Source organism: Corythoichthys intestinalis, chromosome 18 (genome assembly GCF_030265065.1).
Source record: "Corythoichthys intestinalis isolate RoL2023-P3 chromosome 18, ASM3026506v1, whole genome shotgun sequence".
NCBI classification, from domain to species: domain Eukaryota; kingdom Metazoa; phylum Chordata; class Actinopteri; order Syngnathiformes; family Syngnathidae; genus Corythoichthys; species Corythoichthys intestinalis.
This window is the reverse complement of record NC_080412.1, coordinates 5,091,049-5,108,802: the sequence shown is the minus strand read 5'-3', so window position 1 is coordinate 5,108,802 and position 17,754 is coordinate 5,091,049. Positions and strand designations below refer to the sequence as shown.

Below are 17,754 nucleotides of genomic sequence, written 5' to 3'. Positions count from 1 at the left end.
CGGGTCATTCCACGCATACGTTAAATGTGTCAAATATTTTTATGTGATTAATTTAAAAAATTACTTGCCGCCCATTAACGCGATAAATTTGACAGCACTACAACATATACGTAAAATAAATGCTATCTGCAAGGTTTTTTTTTTTGCTTTTAACCAGGAATCGAGACTGTTTACCTCCATATCTATATATAATTCAGGGATTTAAGCATTTTTTTCACAAGAATTTTCAACAGAAAAAGCTCTTTGTCTGTGTTTCCACTCGGTCAGTTTTGACGGAGATAGGCCCCCTATGAATCGGCCCCGTGTCCCGTCAATACATTATGAAGTTTATGGTGCACCGTGAATAAATGCTCGCAACTGTGAGGAAATGCAATCAATATCACATTACTGTTTCTGGTGTTAACATCAGGCTTTCTGTTCTCCGAAAAGGTAATTCTACATGTTTATATTCCCTGTCTGTAGATTCATCTGGAAAAAACACCACACTTCCAGAACTTTTCGACTAAAATTTCTTATGGTTTCGAGGTCAACGATGCACTACATTGTCAAGTCTTGACAGAGATATTGACTTCTCTTGGCCTTAGTTGCCAGCAAAACCAAGCCCCAGCACCAAGTCCAGTGTACCTTCTGGCCACATCTCAGGTAAGTCTTTGAAAGATTTTTTTGTTCGTGCTATCACGGCTCATGCTTTGGAGAGGGTGGGTCTTAACATCTCTGTTTAGAATGAAGAGCTGAACCTTTTATTTTCGGATGAAATCGTCTGAATGTGGAAAATTTGAAAATAATCTCACAGGGTATTTTCAACCAGCTTTCGTATCTTACTGAAATTAAAACTGAAAATTTGACTAAAAATAGCTTTTGATAACAAATTTATCTTGTGAAAGTGTTCATTACATGTTATTTATGTTACACAGTGTATCACAAAAGTGAGTACACCCCTCGCATTTCTGCAGATACTTATCTTTTCATGGGACAACACTGACAAAATTACACTTTTTGACACCATGAAAAGTAGTCTGTGTGCAGCTGATATAATGGAGGAAATTTATTTTCCCCTAAAAAAATAACTCAAAATATAGCCATTAATATCTAAACCCCTGGTAACAAAAATGAGTACACCCCTTAGAAACTACATCCCTAAATGTCCACATTGAGTACTGCTTGTCATTTTCCCTCCAAAATGTCATGTGATTCGTTAGTGTTACTAGATCCAGGTGTGCATAGGGCACAGGTGTGTTCAAATTTGTAGTGCAGCTCTCACACTCTCATACTGCTCACTGAAAGTTCCATCATGGCACCACATGGCAAAGAACTCTCTGAGGATCTTAAAAGACGTATTGTTTCGCTACATGAAGATGGCCAAGGCTACTACAAGTTTGCCAACACCCTGAAACTGAGCTGCAGCACAGTGGCTAAGATCATCCAGCGTTTTAAAAGAGCAGGGTCCACTCAGAACAGGCTTCGGGTTGGTCGTCCAAAGAAGCCAAGCGCACGTGCTGAGCGTCACATCCAAATGCTTTCTTTGAAAGATCGTCGCAGGAGTGCTGTCAGCATTGCTGCAAAGATTGAAGAGGTGGGTGGTCAGCCTGCTAGTGCTTAGACCATACACCACACTCTACATCAAATTGATGTGCATGGCTGTCACCCCAGGAGGAAGCCTCTTCAGAAGACTGTACACAAGAAAGGCCGCAAACAGTTTGCTGAAGACATGTCAACAAAGCACACGGATTAATGGAATCATGTCCTATGGTCTGTTGAGATGAAGATTAATTTGTTTGGTTTCAATGGTCTCAAGCATCTTTGGCGGCAACCAGGTGAGGAGTACAAAGAGAAGTGTCTCATGCCGACAGTCAAGTATGGTGGTGGGAATGTCATGGTCTGGGACTGCATGAGTGCTGCAGGTGTTGGAGAGTTACTTTCCATTGAGAGAAACGAACTCCAACATGTACTGTGAAATACTGCTGCAAAGCATGATCCCCTCCCTCCAGAAACTGGGTCGCAGGGTAGTGTTCCAGCATGACAATGACCCCAAACACACCTCCAAAATGACCACTGCTTTACTGAAGAGACTGAGGGTAAAGGTAATGGACTGGCCAAGCATGTCTCCAGACTTGAACCCAATCTTTGGGGGATCCTCAAGCGGAAGGTGGAGGTGTGCAAAGTCTCAAATATCCGGCAGCTCTGCAACGTTGTCATGGAGGAGTCGAAGCGCTTTCCAGTGGCAACCTGTGAAGCTCAGGTCAACTCCATGCCCAGGAGAGTAAAGGCAGTTCTGGATAATAGTGGTGGCCACACAAAATATTGACAGTTGACATGTTGTACGTATGTTAATATTGACAACTTTCACTAAGGGGTGTACTTACTTTTGTTGCCAGGGGTTTGGAAATTAATGGCTATATTTTGAGGAGAAAATAAATGAACTCTATTATTTAAGCTGCACACAGACTACTTTTCAAAAGATATAAACATCTGCAGAAATGGGAGGGGTGTACTCACTTTTGTGATACACTGTACGTCATTTGGACTTTATGAGCCCCGTGCCTCTTCTACCATTTAGTCCCCAGCACCATCGTTTCTGCTTAGCTAGTGCATCGTGCTTGTCTGTGTTTGTGTGTGGGGGTATCTTTGCCTTTTTGGCCCTCGTTTTTTCACATGATAGCCCCAAAGAAGAAAGCTGGGTCTTCTAAATCCAGCCCAAAAAAAAAGCCATTGCGATGGACACGAATTTTAACAATCAGAGTAAGAAGACAGACACCGACGAACATTGGTGAAGGTACGCTGCGTTCAGACCAAAGTTAAACCGTTGCGCGAAAACGCCTTGCTCATCACCAGAAGCGGTTTCAAACAACAACTTCTGGCTCACGTCATATAAAAATAATAATGTAACGAATCATATGTATGTGTTGCCTGGTACACCAGACTCACCGCTGTTCCAGCTATTGAGTGTGGCCACCATTCAGCGGATACAATTTCCAGGGCGGAGCAAGCACCAGCAAACAGACAGCGGGGTGGACCAATCAGCGACGGGCAGACGTGACGTTAGTAAAACGACGAGGGACTTGCGCGCGGAACTAAACATACGAGGAGAGCGGAGTTTATTCAACATGGCTAGCGCGAGACAGACTGTTGTCAATGACTCGTGTCGATGTGTTTTTGGTAATTTAAAACGGATTTTACCGTGGATTGGAACATATTCTCGGCTCTCCTGTTCACCATCTTTGTTGTTGTGGAGACGACTTCCGACGCGCAAGAGTGATGTTGCTCGTTAAGAACACGTGACGCAAATAAACGAATCTGATTTGTCGATTGATTTTGTACCTGCTCGAGGGGCCGTTAAAGGGTATGACAACACCTGGGGAAATGCTAATATTCCATCATTTATCCATGAACGCATGCCTTTTGAATTCATATCATGCCACTTCGTGTAATTACACACATCGCAACACCAAGAAAATGATAGAAATTAGGTCGATTGTCAAGCTAAAAGGACCCGCCCCCGAGATGCCGGAAATCTAGCATATTGTGTGCGTGACGGCACTATAGGGAAACAACCGGCTCAGTGCTTGGTACTGAATTGCGGCGATGATGGCGGACAATTTGGTTTCTATTTGCAGCGACGAATCCGAAGTAATGAACATTCTTCTAATGGTGACGAGGAGAGTTATGAACCTTTCTTTGGTGTTTTGGGTTATCAATTGTAGCCCAAACAAAAGCCAGTGCAGCCTAATGAAAGGGAGGGAAGCAATGACACTGATGAAACACCGGCGGCAACAGAATCACCGAATGGTTTGTTTTGCATTTCTTTTTGTGAAGCTGATACACCGTGACTGCAAAATAAAGTAATGTATAGAATAATTATCATATGCTATCATCGGTTTCGCTCTGCCAACCGACACAAATATGAATGGGATTAGAGGATTTGTTCTATATATTTTACGAGCGATAATTTATACATGTGTCCAGTCCTATATTCAATGCGCGATGTTTTTTATTATAAAAGAGTACTCACTCTGGCCATTTCCCTCCTTTACTTTGCCTGGGGTGGTGAGGTGGTCTCATCAGAGCCAGTCATCGTCCTCTTTCACCGGGCACCGCATCTGCTTTCAGCAGCAATTTCTTAGCAAAACCTGATTTCATTTGCCCATAGTTCGTATAGCTTTCAGGTGTAAAATGCGCACCACACAAAACCGCTGGGTCTGCAAAATTAGCCCTCTTAGCACTGACGAACTTTACTCATTGTCTGCGTAGTCCAGCTCTTTTTCTCGCATTCGGGAACTCATGGGTACTACATTGCGACAAATGGCCATTTGTAAACCACATAGCATGACAGGTTTGAACCATTTTAGCGATTTTTTGATAAAACACGAACGCAACTCTCTCGTCGATAAACAACGATGGCACCTGCCTCGACCTTTTGTTTCCTTGTTATGACTTCTCCGCCCCATTCGACTGTTTCCGGAACACTTTCGGAAATGTTCGTCATTTTCGATCTATTTTCGATAATTGGTCATTAATGTGATTGATTATTTTTTGTTAACTTTATCAATATTTGTTATCTTGACACATAACGGTTCTATTGATGTCTCACACCCCCTTTGCGTTTTCATATCCTTTAACTCATTTGCTCCCGGAACCGTATAAATACGTTTTATTTTTAAATGCTCAACTGTCCCGCAACCGTATTTATACGTCTTTTGCGTTTTTTTTTTATAAGAAGCATATATAGCTTCCACTGTATCTGAGAAACAAAGAAAAACGCTCCAGACCAATTTTAAAGCAATAAAACTGGCCACTGGAGGGCAGTAACACATTTTGGAAGACTAGACAAGCCGATTCAACAGCAGTGAACGGCCGGCCAGCATTGTCAAAGCGCTGGCGGATTGAGCCCAGGCGGCGCTCCGTCCGGACAAAACAACGAGAGGACGCCTGGGACACCAGGCGCTGGACGATCGTGCAAAACGAGTGAAACCCCCCATGGAGCGGCTCGCCTAGCAGACCCCGCAGAAATGCAAAAATAATCCATTTTTGTGAGACAGACAACGATGAGGGAAACGTTTACACAGCTGACGTGGCGACAACGGCGTCATCTCGGCGACAAACCGTCATCTCTCAGTCGTTGTGTGTGAATAAATTGTTACTATTCTATCTAAAGCTCTATTTGTCTGGTTGTTCATAGTATTTTGTAAAAGGAAAACATTATTCAGATGTTTGGGATGTAACTAATGCAAAAAATAGCTTTGTCAAAGTTATGTTTGAAATGTATGCGTTTACAAAAAGCTCATTTTCTCCGTTTTTTCATCAGAAATTGGAAAATTGCTCAAACTAAGCTATTTTCTAATGCTGATTTCTAAAGAATGGAAAAAGATACGAACTTACTTTTTTTTTCTGCTGAAAGAAGAGAGTCCAATCTTTCTTTTGGTGGGTTCAAAGTTTATATAGCAATAGAACAGAATTTTCTGTGGGCCTTGCAAAATCAGTCAAAATCCAGAAAAAACGGCCGGGAGCGAACGGCCTTGCTCTGGTGAAAATGGCTGGGAGTGAAAGAGTTAATGGGGCGGTTCCCAGACCTTTCTCTCAGTGTTTGAAAAATACAGGGAGAACAGTCTGGCCGTGCCAGGCAAATGTATGTGTATGCTTAATATTGTCATGGTGATATGTTTTGTGTTGTGTTGTCTGGGCTGTCTCTAAACGTACCACGTGGGGACGAGTTGGTTTTGGTTTCGCTTAGTTTGTGTCAGTAGTCATGTTCTGTGCTTTCGTTTACAAATAAACCATTGAAAACGCCAAATCCCCACCTACCTCTCAGCAGTACAGCATCTTATGTTTTTATTGTAATGTATCTTATTTTATTTTTTTATATGAGACATTTTGACATAAATTTCAACTTTAATGGTGAAATTTGACATAGGCGGAAATTCGGATTACGTCTCCAGTTTAGAAAACAGAACTCTGTCGTAACTCGAGGACTCCCACTTTCACAGGAGAATTTTGTTATTAAAAGCTACGTGAAAATAGATATACAGGAATTAAAGTTTCTAATGCAAATGGGTACTTAAAACTAAAGCTATCAAACTTTTTTTCTTAGTACACCCATACAAACCATAGATGGTATTTTGAAGTGATTATACTGTATATCTGTCATAAATTGTTAAGTGCTAGTATTATCATTTTTTTCACACTGAAATGAGCGACTGAACCTTTTTAAAAGTTATTCAAAAAGCAATACGAAAGACAAAGATTCATAACTTTTGAAATTGTGTTCTGAATTCAATATTTTAGTGGTTTCCCTTTGCGTAGCTGAAAACATGAGTTCACTTGAACTGTGAAATCTTAGTTTAACCGTTTAAGCGGGAATTTCATCGTTCCAGATGGAAGTGACAAAAATGGAAGTAAAGCATTAGCTTTTCCACCAATGGATGGCGACAGAACGTTTAGTGGTAAATATCTTTTTTTATATTATAGGTCCACCGATATATTGTTGCACCGATATATGGACTTTTCTCAAGATTGGCTATCAGCTCATATATAGCTGATATAATAGGATAACTGTTATGTACACTGTTTGGGTGATGATCTAACATAATTCTTCATCTTGGAATTGTTTACCTACTTTACGCCGATTGTGGCAAAGATTTTTCGGTCCTCTGTCTTCTACACAGGAGACCAAATCAGAGTTTCTTCAGTGGCTACACACTCACATTAATGATGATGGCCTTATCCTGATGTCAAAGGCCTCCCTCAGAATGAAGCGTGGTACTGGGGCTTTTCTGCACGACGGCTCTGTTTTTCTCATCCCTGACTCGACTGAGTCATCAAACTGGGACCATTTCTGTCTGGATACCTATCGCAATAACTTAACATCCGTTGTGCTGGGGCATACATTGCTGTATGCAGAGGTTGTTTCATCGACCATGGATCTGGTTGAAGGGTAACACTTATTTTTTATTATTTCAATGATCTCAGACATATTTTGTAGTGATGCACGATAATACATTTTTCAACCGATACAGATAACAGATAATGTCCTCCTTACTCCAACCGATAACCGATAATACAAGCCGATAATTCTATTCAAGTATACACAACAGAAAATATTACTCTGCAAAAATATAATTTACTGCTCTTTTTCAACATCAAATGTTAACAAGTAGTAAATTCCAACATCTAAATAAAGACAGACAGACTGACATTGTGTTATGGTAAACTTTTGGCAACAATTACTTACAGAGTAAATACCCAAGTTGCAAAAAAAATGCCTTTCAAAGGAATCCATTCCTAACCTATAACATTACTACACTGCAAAAACACACCTCCTTAAAACTATTGGAAATAAGTGAAATTATCTGCCAGTGCTTCAAGTATATTTTACTCGGATATCTTGAAGAAAAATAACAAGCTGAAAATAAGCTTAACAGCCTTATTTTAAGCAATAAATGATTATACTTAATCCTAAAAAAAACTTGTCACAAATGTTCTTTATTCAAGAATAGGTAGGGTTCAAAACATTATTTGAAAGCTATTTTTTCTTGATTTAGGTGAAAAATGACACAAAAAAAAATGTATGGGCTTAATTCAGAGGTTGCGCTAGACTTTTTCGTTGTCTGTCATTTTGACTGACAGGGTCATAAAAATCCAGTCATAATCTATTTTTACCCGTCACTTAAATTTTTAAAATGATGATAATGACATTGTGGTGACCTTTTGTTTGGCATAATTCACCTTCCGTACTTGTGTGTTCATTTGGCCGAGCACGTTACCGGCTACAACAGTCACGTGACAGAGACACTTAAGAGCCACGCGCAGTCCACTCACTATCCACTCGCTCTCGCTATATGATTGGCCGAAGAGTCGAAAGGCTCTCCCGTGAAATGCCTGTTTAAAAATGTTCCCGTTGTTACTTCTTGCGTTCGCTTATAAGTGCCCATTTAAAAAGGAAAAGCGATGGATGATACTACACACAGAGCGTATTATTAACAAATGTTAAAGTTGTATAATCATATAGCGAGAATAAGGAACGTCACTGACAAGCGCAGCCCCCCGCGAGTGGATAGTGAGGGGTCTAGGATAGTGCGCCTACAGCTAACAAGACTCTGAACATTGCATACCGCTTCAACATATTCAATAGTATTTAGTTTTCATTCATTTTAAATTAATATTCTGTCCGAACAAGCTTAACAGAGAATCCACACCGTGCCATCACACATCAAGCAGATGAATATGTAACCTTTTCTCCGCAGTGACAAAAACAGCTGACTGTGGCCCCAGTAGTTAGGTAGCCTACCATATGTAGCATATGGAACAATGAAATTAACAGTTCACCTGCTGTGGCCTGAACGTAGTCTCACACTTTCCTCCTGGTGAGTATGGACTTGAATTGCGTGCCTGCTTGTGCAGTCCCTGTTTTTTCACCTCTTTCATCAACACCATCGTCGTTTTGGGGCTTTTTGAAGAAACTTCAGACACTCAGTTGCCTTGACATTTTTCAGAGTAAGGCCAACGACGTCATGCATCAAGAGAGACAATAGCTAATTAATATGCTCACTCGCCACCCTGTGGTCTGGGGTGTGAATTGCAACCGGTCAAAATGACGGATGGACTTCAGTTTTTTCCGTCACCGTTTTAAAAAATCGGTTAACGACGGAAAATATTCGGTTAACGCGACCCCTGGCTTAATTAGAACAAATGGCAATATTTACTTCAAGTAAGTGGAATAATCAGTCACATTCATCTGTTAACTCGTCTTTAACACTCAAAGCAAGATGGGGAAAAGTATTTGACTCGATTTAAGAAGAAAGATATGATTAAGACGTCATAAATTTACAGCGTAGTGAATGCAATACTGACTGGCTGACTTCTTTGTGTAATTTGGTGCATGTTACAGTTATCATCTAACCACTGTGCCGTCATGATAAGCATGGTGAAACTGATGTGATCGGCATGTTTTTCACGAAGAATGGTGGTCGTATAAACTATTATTTTTTTATCCGGGGCTTGGGCTCTCCGGTCACTTCGGTTAAAAAAACGTCTCTCGTCCGGCATCCGCTCCTCCCGCCTGTGCCCTTCAGTCCTTCCGGCTGCCGTAGTGCTCGATGAGTTGATCCGGAGATGAGTGGCGGCGGCAGCTACATTCGCACCGGATATCTGCCCGCCCCGGCTGGCTCGCCGCGCCGTATTCGGGGCTCGGCTCTGCTTCGGACAGAGGCGTGCGCCTCGTGTCCCGCACGCCGTAGGGGAGCGCTCGAGAAACCGGGGTGTTCGCCGGAGGTCCCGCCGCCAGGGAACCGGGCTCGGCCCGCCTGCCCGACCTGCCTAGGGCAAGGCGGTGGCTGAATCGGTCTCGTGCCGGTGTTAAGCCTTAGCTGGAGTTTACCACCCGCTGTGGGCTGCATTCCCAAACAACCCCGTAGTTTAGCTTAGTTTATGCGTGTTTAGCTTTAGCATTCGCGCTAGCAGCAGGCTCGTATTCGTTTCAAAAATCTTTGTGATGCAGTTATAAATGGCTGCTGGGTTCGTGGTGTTGAATGAGGACACTTTCTTTCCGCCTCGTGGAACTTCTGCAGTGCATGTTTTGCAGATGGCGAGAACGTTGTTTGTTTCACACACGGAAAAATCAACCTACGCTAGTGAGAGCCGCGATGATATCGCTTCAACCCTGTTGTGTAATGCCGCCTCCTCGATGACGCCACACTCCCCAAACCCTTCTCCCTCAGAGGCTTCAGAGAGGAGGGGTTGAGGAGGTGGCGGTGGAGAATTTGACAAAACTGCTTCGGTTGCACACATTTGGAGGCTAAATCAAGTATATAATTATCGGATTGATTATCGGTTTAACTGTTTTTTAACTGGATTATCTGACGTCATAATTGCCATTATCAGATGATAATTATCGGTAACAAATATTATCGTGCATCTTTAAGATTTCGTATGAATGCCACCTATTTTGAGACCGTATTAGGACATTAAAAAAATATTCTGACCATTACTCATTCAGATAAACTGCAAGTGGCATTTGAGTCAAACTAGGGCTGTGATTTTGTGTTTATGGAGGATAAATGTGGTGAAGCTGGAGCTTAATAATGGTAGAGGAACAATTATTTTTTGTTTGGGGTTGTTGTTTTTTGTGTGTGTGTGCGTGTGTGTGTGTGTGTGTGTGTGTGCGCGCGTTCTTGGTGTGGTCTCTTTATGGTATTGTTTTGATGGTGTGAATGATTAGTTTGAAAATCAATAAAAATATTGAGGGAAAAAAACTCTTCCGTACCTCTTTAAGTCTGTTATCAGTCACACGGTGCGTTCAGGAACAGCATGCAAAACACAACCGACACATAAGAACCCGATTCGTTAGATTATTATTATTATTATTATTATGATTTGTGTTTATTTCTTTTGCTAAGTGTAATTGCTATTGGTAATTGTACCAACAATACTTATTAAATATTTAGCATAGGTTTTTTGGGCATCGAATCATAATGTATTCTTATGGGAAAATCCCGCTCGACATATGACCATTTTGATTTGCAAAACAAGTCGTGGAACAAATTAAATTCGTATGTAGAGGTACCACTGTATCATTAAAAACTTTATTTCTACTTAAGTCGACGTTATTGTAATGACGTAAAAAGGTGCGTCGGGCTGTCACTCTCAACCATTTAGCCTTTACAATTCGAGTCAATGCAAAACGGGTGAAAAAAGAAGACTAGCCAAGACAAGTCAAAACGAAATTGATTGGAAGAAAGTATATTTGGAAACCTCCCCCCACTAATGAAGAAATATGCTCATCAGCGTCGATTTAGAATTTCAATAGTGGCATCGAAGTAACACACCAGTATCACATCTTAGAACATAGCCTAGTTTACACTTACTTTACACAGTTAAGCAATTTTCACTGAAAAATATGTTGTTTTGTTTGATCTTTTTCCAAATATTTGTTCTCCTTCTAGACTGAATCTGCATTTACCAGAGAATGTCGGCCTGATTGTCATAGCTGCTCAACAGAGTCAGGGCAGAGGTCAGTGCATTGTAAGACTGCATATATACTGGGTGTCACATCACAAAATGGTTTCTGTGAATATATGCCCAGTGTGGTGTGTTCTCATTATCTAGAGTGTTTGGCAAGTTTATTTCTGCAGTCAAATCAAAGTAGAATTGGAGGACATTTTGGCATCTTGAAAAATAAACCTTCACTTCATTCAATTTCTGCCACATATTCATCAACAATCGGTAAATTATGAAAGGCTGGATCAATGGTAACATTTTTATTACATGATTTATTTAAAATGCATGATATGTGGCATAATCATAGTAGAGCTGAAACGAGTACTCGAGCAATTTGAGTAACTCGAGTTTAAAAACTGATCCGAGTAATTTTATTGACCTCGAGAAATCGTTTAATTTTGCCAGCTCTAAGTATCACGTTTTGTCCGGACTACTTTTAATGCGAGACAACGCGCTGATGTCACGTGCGTACAGGAAGAAGCAATTTAAAAAAAAAAAAAAAAAACGTACTGCATCTGCCGACGTTGCTAAAAACTAGGCCACATGATGCTACGGTGGTAGCAGGTAGCATCTGATGTATCTCATAGATATCACATGTATGTAGAACTAGATGTGAAATGACAGACTCGTCGGCATTAATAAACAGCCGCCATCCTAAAGCAGTAGACTTCTCAACGCTAATAAGTTACTGTCACTCGCTCACGTAACGTTAGAAATTTTTGTTGACGCTTATCAATTCACAAAAACCATATTGGAACACTTAAATTATTAATTAAAGTACAAATAAACATGTAAATAACAATAATAAATCACAAATAAACAATGAGTTCAAATGCTGATAGAATTAACTAGTGTAGCATCCCGATTGAAAAGATGGTCTCTTAAACTGATGGTTTACAACTTTTATTCCATCCTTGATGTAATCACACCGTAAGAGCTACGGTGCACACAAATAAAACAACACAATTAGAAATTAACAAAAACTTTTCACCTTTTTCCTTTTAAACCTTACTTATATATCAATGAATTGCCTATATGAATTGCCTTTACCTTAATTTATTACCTTATCTTTGACAATCTCTCCCTTGAGTGCAATCACTGTATATACTGTATATATTTATGACCTTTTAACCTTATATAATTTTCTATACCATAAAATAAACCATAACATGAAATAAACCTTTCAATTAGCATTAAGAACAATACTAATAGCACTTATAGGCCCATTGTCAATGAAACATTATTATTTAGTAAGGCGACAGCACCCTCTGGTGTACAAAAAAATGAAAGAAAAAAAAATTTTTTTTTACAAACTGGGTGACTGCGCTTGAGGTGTTTATTCACGACCGACGTGAAGAGACAGGACAGGAGAGTGTACCCTCCTTTGTTTCTTTGAAATAAGTCAATGTTTTGGACACTCTGGTGCGCTTTTTTTTGGCTTTGTGCCGCTTTCCCCGCTTGCATACAGAGCATCCGACATTCTGAACTTTCCACGCATATATTTTTTAACCCTTCATTAACCATCGACGGAATGTTGTGCTCGTCGACGGATTTACGTCATCGATGACGTCGACTATGTCGACTAGTCGGGACAGCTCTAATTATGACCACTGTCGATGCGTGGCTAATGTGTCTTACATACGGGCTTTATTTAATCTGTGAAAACATAGCGTTGTAAAGTGAGGCGGGTGTAAAATAAAAACTTAATAATGCTAATTGTCAATTTTAGCTCAGTAGACATTGCTGGATAAAACACCAAGTAGCACCGGTCCCTAATGTGCTCCAATAAAGCAGGTATCATACATTTATTTTGAACACTGCAAAAACTCAAAATCCTATCTGTGGCCTATACTACGAAGCCGGTTTTCTGGCTTAGCAGGGTAACTTCGAGAGTAACTTTATCACGTGCGACGTAAGTTCGCGGCTATGCGAGACTACGAAAGGTGGATATGTCGGAACCGAGAAGTGTTGCCATGGCAACACACGCCACACGCCAAACCTGGTCGTGTCAGAGTTAGATCTTGCTTAACATCAGGATTCCAATTAACCACGCTCTATTTAAACAGCACCCCTCCGCGGACGTGTCCTCCTGACAATGACAGCGTACTTGGACGACCCATACGACATTGGCGCACGGATTGTGAGGGGCTCTCTCCGGAGGGCACGGGTATTTCGGGACCGCCAAAATTCGCTGGCGTACCCGGAAGATGTTCTCCATGAAAGACATATTTTCAAGTGAGGAAATTCTTTACCTGTGCCAACTGATCGAGGCGGACGTCACTAATGTAACCCGCCGAGTCAGGCCCTCGCAACCGCGCAGCTTGTGTGCCTGTCCGTGCGCTCTTTTGCCAGGAACAATATATGTATTCCATGAGTCCATCGGTGATGCTGAATATCTGCGTAAGAACACTGTATGCCGTGCGATTCGGAGTGGGGTATGGAAACGCTTCAAATTGATTGTTGAAATCGCTGAATGTAAACGAATGCGGAGCTTTGCTCTCATACAAGAAATATATTTAACGGACTTTCCAGCGTTATTTCGTTGTGTAAATATTTATAATAATCATAGAAATATGTAGACTATTTAAACATTGAGAAAACTTGCGTTTTTTTCTGCCAACTCGAAGAGATTAAATTGTCAAATCCACTGATAGGACAGACGCACAAATATAAAAGATATAAATGTTTATTGAATATGCATCTTACAGTCTTGTTTGTCAGCGAAAATTCGTTACAAAAGACGGGCTTCAATTTACGCAACAACGCATGGCATCCCCGCATTTTCTTCTTCTCCTGAGTCCTCACAAATATAACATAAAATTTTGGGAGGGGGGGTTGGGCTTGGGCCTGCAAATCAAGTTGATTGATCGGACTCGGGTCGGGTCGAGCTGGATTTTTTAGGCCCAAACTAAAAAAAAGAACATACGTATTCATACAGTCAAGGAGACTAAGCATACAATCATCCTGCTTCATGTGGTGATGCGCGATAAATTATTTCTTACTGTTAACGTACCAAATCTTCTTTTATTGTCCTGACAGCAGGCTTTATTTCTTTTCATGGACATAAGTAAACTGGCATATTGACGCATTCACAAATCACACGATCTGTAAATTCGCTGTCAACAGACCCGTCGCGCTCAACTCGCCGAATCGGTGTTGGATTTCGCGGTGAGGGGGGATTTTAATCATCGCGCATTCCTCCTCTGTGAAGTAAGGTGCCCGTGCCATCGTCACAAGTAGTGTTTGACTCTGCTCTCCGCCCCCTTTTATGTGAACGCGCAGTAACTCTGACTGGGTTGACACAGGTTCGACTAATCAACCTCATAATCAGCGTCGTAGCACCGATTGATCACAAACTAGACAACCAGGTTTTGTCAACTCCGGTTACCCGCTGGTAAACTGGATTACTTCTTGGGAGGTTGAACTCGGTTCGTAGTATAGGCCACTGGACTTACAGTTTAGACTAACTTAAAACTTAACTAGAACTTAAAAATTGGTTGACACAAATGGAAATTTAATTGAAACACGTGGGAAAAACACCTAACTTTTAAGTGATGTGTGTTATCAAGCGTAATGACATTTTTTTGTAAGATCTTGAAGTTTTTTGAGTGAAAGCCGTGAACTTGTTTTTTCTAGTCACATCTGAAATGCAATTGTTGGCTGTTTTCAATAATGTACATTGAAAATAAAGACTTTGATTGACTGAAAATGATTCAACATTAGGTGTCTTGTTTTCTCATGTATATTTAGAATTGCTTATATTTTATCTGATTACTCGATTAATAGATTAGATAGAATTTTCAGTCAAATACTCAAGTACTAAAATATTCGATAGCTGCAGCCCTAAAATAATATATATATATATATATAAGGGCTGTCAAAATTATCGCGTTAACGGGCGTTAATTAATTTTTTTAATTAATCACGTTAAAATATTTGACGCAATTAATGCAGATGTCCCGCTCAGACAGATTTAAATGACAGTAGACTGAAACGCTCACTTGTTATGGAGTTTTGCCGCCCTCTGCTGGCGCTTGGGTGAATGACCATCTCGCATATTGCCTCAAACAGATTACAATGAGGCCGTTTATGGGCATTAAGAGTGAAGAGAATGCCACCGGCCGCTTGGGGGCAGCGCCGTTCCATACTCATGTTATTTCTTCTAAATGTGGGAGAATTAGTAGTTGTGAGACGTTTATGCTGTATTCACAATGCAATGCAAATTGCTATTTGTGCTCCACACATATTTCGGTAAGTTTTCTTTCTTTTAGTGGCAATTATGTGTCTCTTGTTGTATTTTGGGTAAGATATGTACAGATATATGTTATACAGTAGAGGCGAGTGGACAAAGGCGTTCTTTGGACCGCGCCGTTTATTGGCAACTCCTTCACAACAAACATACAGTGGGGAGAACAAGTATTTGATACACTGCCAATGAACCCATTGGCAGTGTATCAAATACTTGTTCTCCCCACTGTTAAGTATCGTTTAGTGAAAGCACAACAAAAATAATATTCCTCTCTCTCCCAAAAAAAAATAACGTTCACAAAAAGAAAAGCACTTCAGTCTATAGTAATGAGGCCCTATTCTGACACAGTTAAACAACCATGCAAAATGAACTGGCATTCCATATCAAAATAGCTATGCAAAATACACGTAAAACTTAGACTTTGGTCACTCTGTTTTTATTATTGTGTTTTTTATTCTTATTATTATATAAACTCTACTTTTGATTGAAAATTTTACAAATTTTATTCAAACGAAAACATGAAGAGGGGTTTTAATATAAAATTACTATAACTTGTAACTATAACATTTATCGTTTAAGAACTACAAGTCTTTCTATCTGTGGATCACTTTAACAGAAAGAATGTTAATGCCATTTGTGGATTTATTGTTACAATAAACAAATACAGTACTTATGTACAGTATGTTGTATGTATATATATCCGTCGTGTGTCTTATCTTTCCATTTCAACAATAATTTACAGAAAAAAATGGCATATTAGGGCTGTCAAACGATTAATATTTTTAATCGAGTTAATTACAGCTTAAAAATTAATTAATCGCAATTAATCGCAATTCAAACCATCTCTAAAATATGCCATTTTTTTTCTGTAAATTATTGTTGGAATGGAAAGATAAGACACACGTTTTTAATCGTTTGACAGCCCTAATATATAGAGCTGGGAATCTTTGGGCACCTAACGATTCGATTACGATTACGATTCAGAGGCTCCGATTCGATTATAAAACGATTATTGATGCACCCCCCCTCCTTTTTTTTTTTTTTTTTTTTTTTAATTAAATGTTTTGTACATTAGTTCCAAAATTGTTCAAAAATCCTCTCAGGCTAAACCAAACTACTATTTCAGTATCAAGTTAACATATAGCAGTAAACAAATATACAAAAATAACAGTAAATAAAAAACTCCAGTCCCCATTCTGTAACAGCAGCTTTAAACTACATTCAATTAGGGCTGTCCCAAACGACTAATTTTCTCCCGATTAGTCAGCCGACTATTTTTACGATTAGTCGACTAATCTAATAATTAAATTTTTATTTTTTTTTTTACTAATTTAGCAATGAAATTTTTGTTGACACTTATCAATTCACAAAAAAACATATTGGAACACTCAAATTATTTATCAAAGTACAAATAAACACGTAAATAACAGTAATAAATCACAAATAAACAATGAGTTCAAATGCTGATAGAATTAACTAGTGTAGCATCCCGATTGAAAAGATGGTCTCTTAAACTGATGGTTTACAACTTTTATTCCATCCTTGATGTAAACACACTGTAAGAGCTACGGTGCACACAAATAAAGCAACACAATTAGAAATTAACAAAAACTTTTCACCTTTTTCCTTTTAAACCTTATTTATATATCAATGAATTGCCTATATGAATTGCCTTTACCTTAATTTATTACCTTATCATTGACAATCTCTCCCTTGAGTGCAATCACTGTATATACTGTATATATTTATGACCTTTTAACCTTATATAATTTTCTATACCATAAAATAAACCATAACATGAAATAAACCTTTCAATTAGCATTAAGAACAATACTAATAGCACTTATAAGGCCCATTGTCAATGAAACATTATTATTTAGTAAGGCGACAGCACCCTCTGGTGTACAAAAAATGAAGAAAAAAAAAAAAAAAAAAACTGCGTGAAGGCGCTTGAGGTGTTTATTCACGGCCGACGTGCAGCCAAGCTTGGCATTGAAGAGACAGGACAGAAGAGTGTACTCTCCTTTGTTTTTTTGAAATAAGGCAATGTTTTGGACACTCTGGTGCGCTTTTTTTGGCTTTGTGCCGCTTTCCCCGCTTGCAAACAGAGCATCCGACATTCTAACTTTCCACGCATATATTTTTTTAACCCTTCATTAACCGTCGACGGGATGTTGTGCTCGTCGACGGATTTACGTCATCGATGACGTATGTCGACTAGTCGGGACAGCTCTACATTCAATTAATTTAATGTTGTGAATCAACTGTTAAAGTTGTTAAAATTGGTCCCGTTATTCCATAATTTCCCTTTTGTCTACTTTCGACATGTGAAAGTTTAAAAACTATTTTAAAGATAGATTCAAGTCAATATTTTACCGATTTAGGAGTATTTTAGATAATAAGTTAATTAGGTTTGCTTGGAAGGTTCGCTACAACAGCCTTTCAGGGAAGTGTACTGCTTTAAGATGGCGGCCGTTTACTAACGGCCGCATCTAGCTTTTTGTAGATGTGCTGCT

The 17,754-nt window shown here is 39.6% G+C and overlaps 1 protein-coding gene across 6 annotated transcripts in view; it reads left to right on the top strand.

The window, feature by feature from the left end:
- Positions 1–17,754, top strand: part of hlcs (holocarboxylase synthetase (biotin-(proprionyl-CoA-carboxylase (ATP-hydrolysing)) ligase)) — an 85,396-nt gene that overhangs the window by 36,322 nt on the left and 31,320 nt on the right. For all 6 annotated transcript variants that reach the window (XM_057821624.1, XM_057821627.1, XM_057821625.1 and 3 more), the window contains 3 exons: positions 463–642; positions 6,660–6,928; positions 10,935–11,002. In XM_057821624.1, the coding sequence (XP_057677607.1) occupies positions 463–642; positions 6,660–6,928; positions 10,935–11,002 (517 nt within the window). The remainder of the gene's footprint in view (positions 1–462; positions 643–6,659; positions 6,929–10,934; positions 11,003–17,754) is intronic.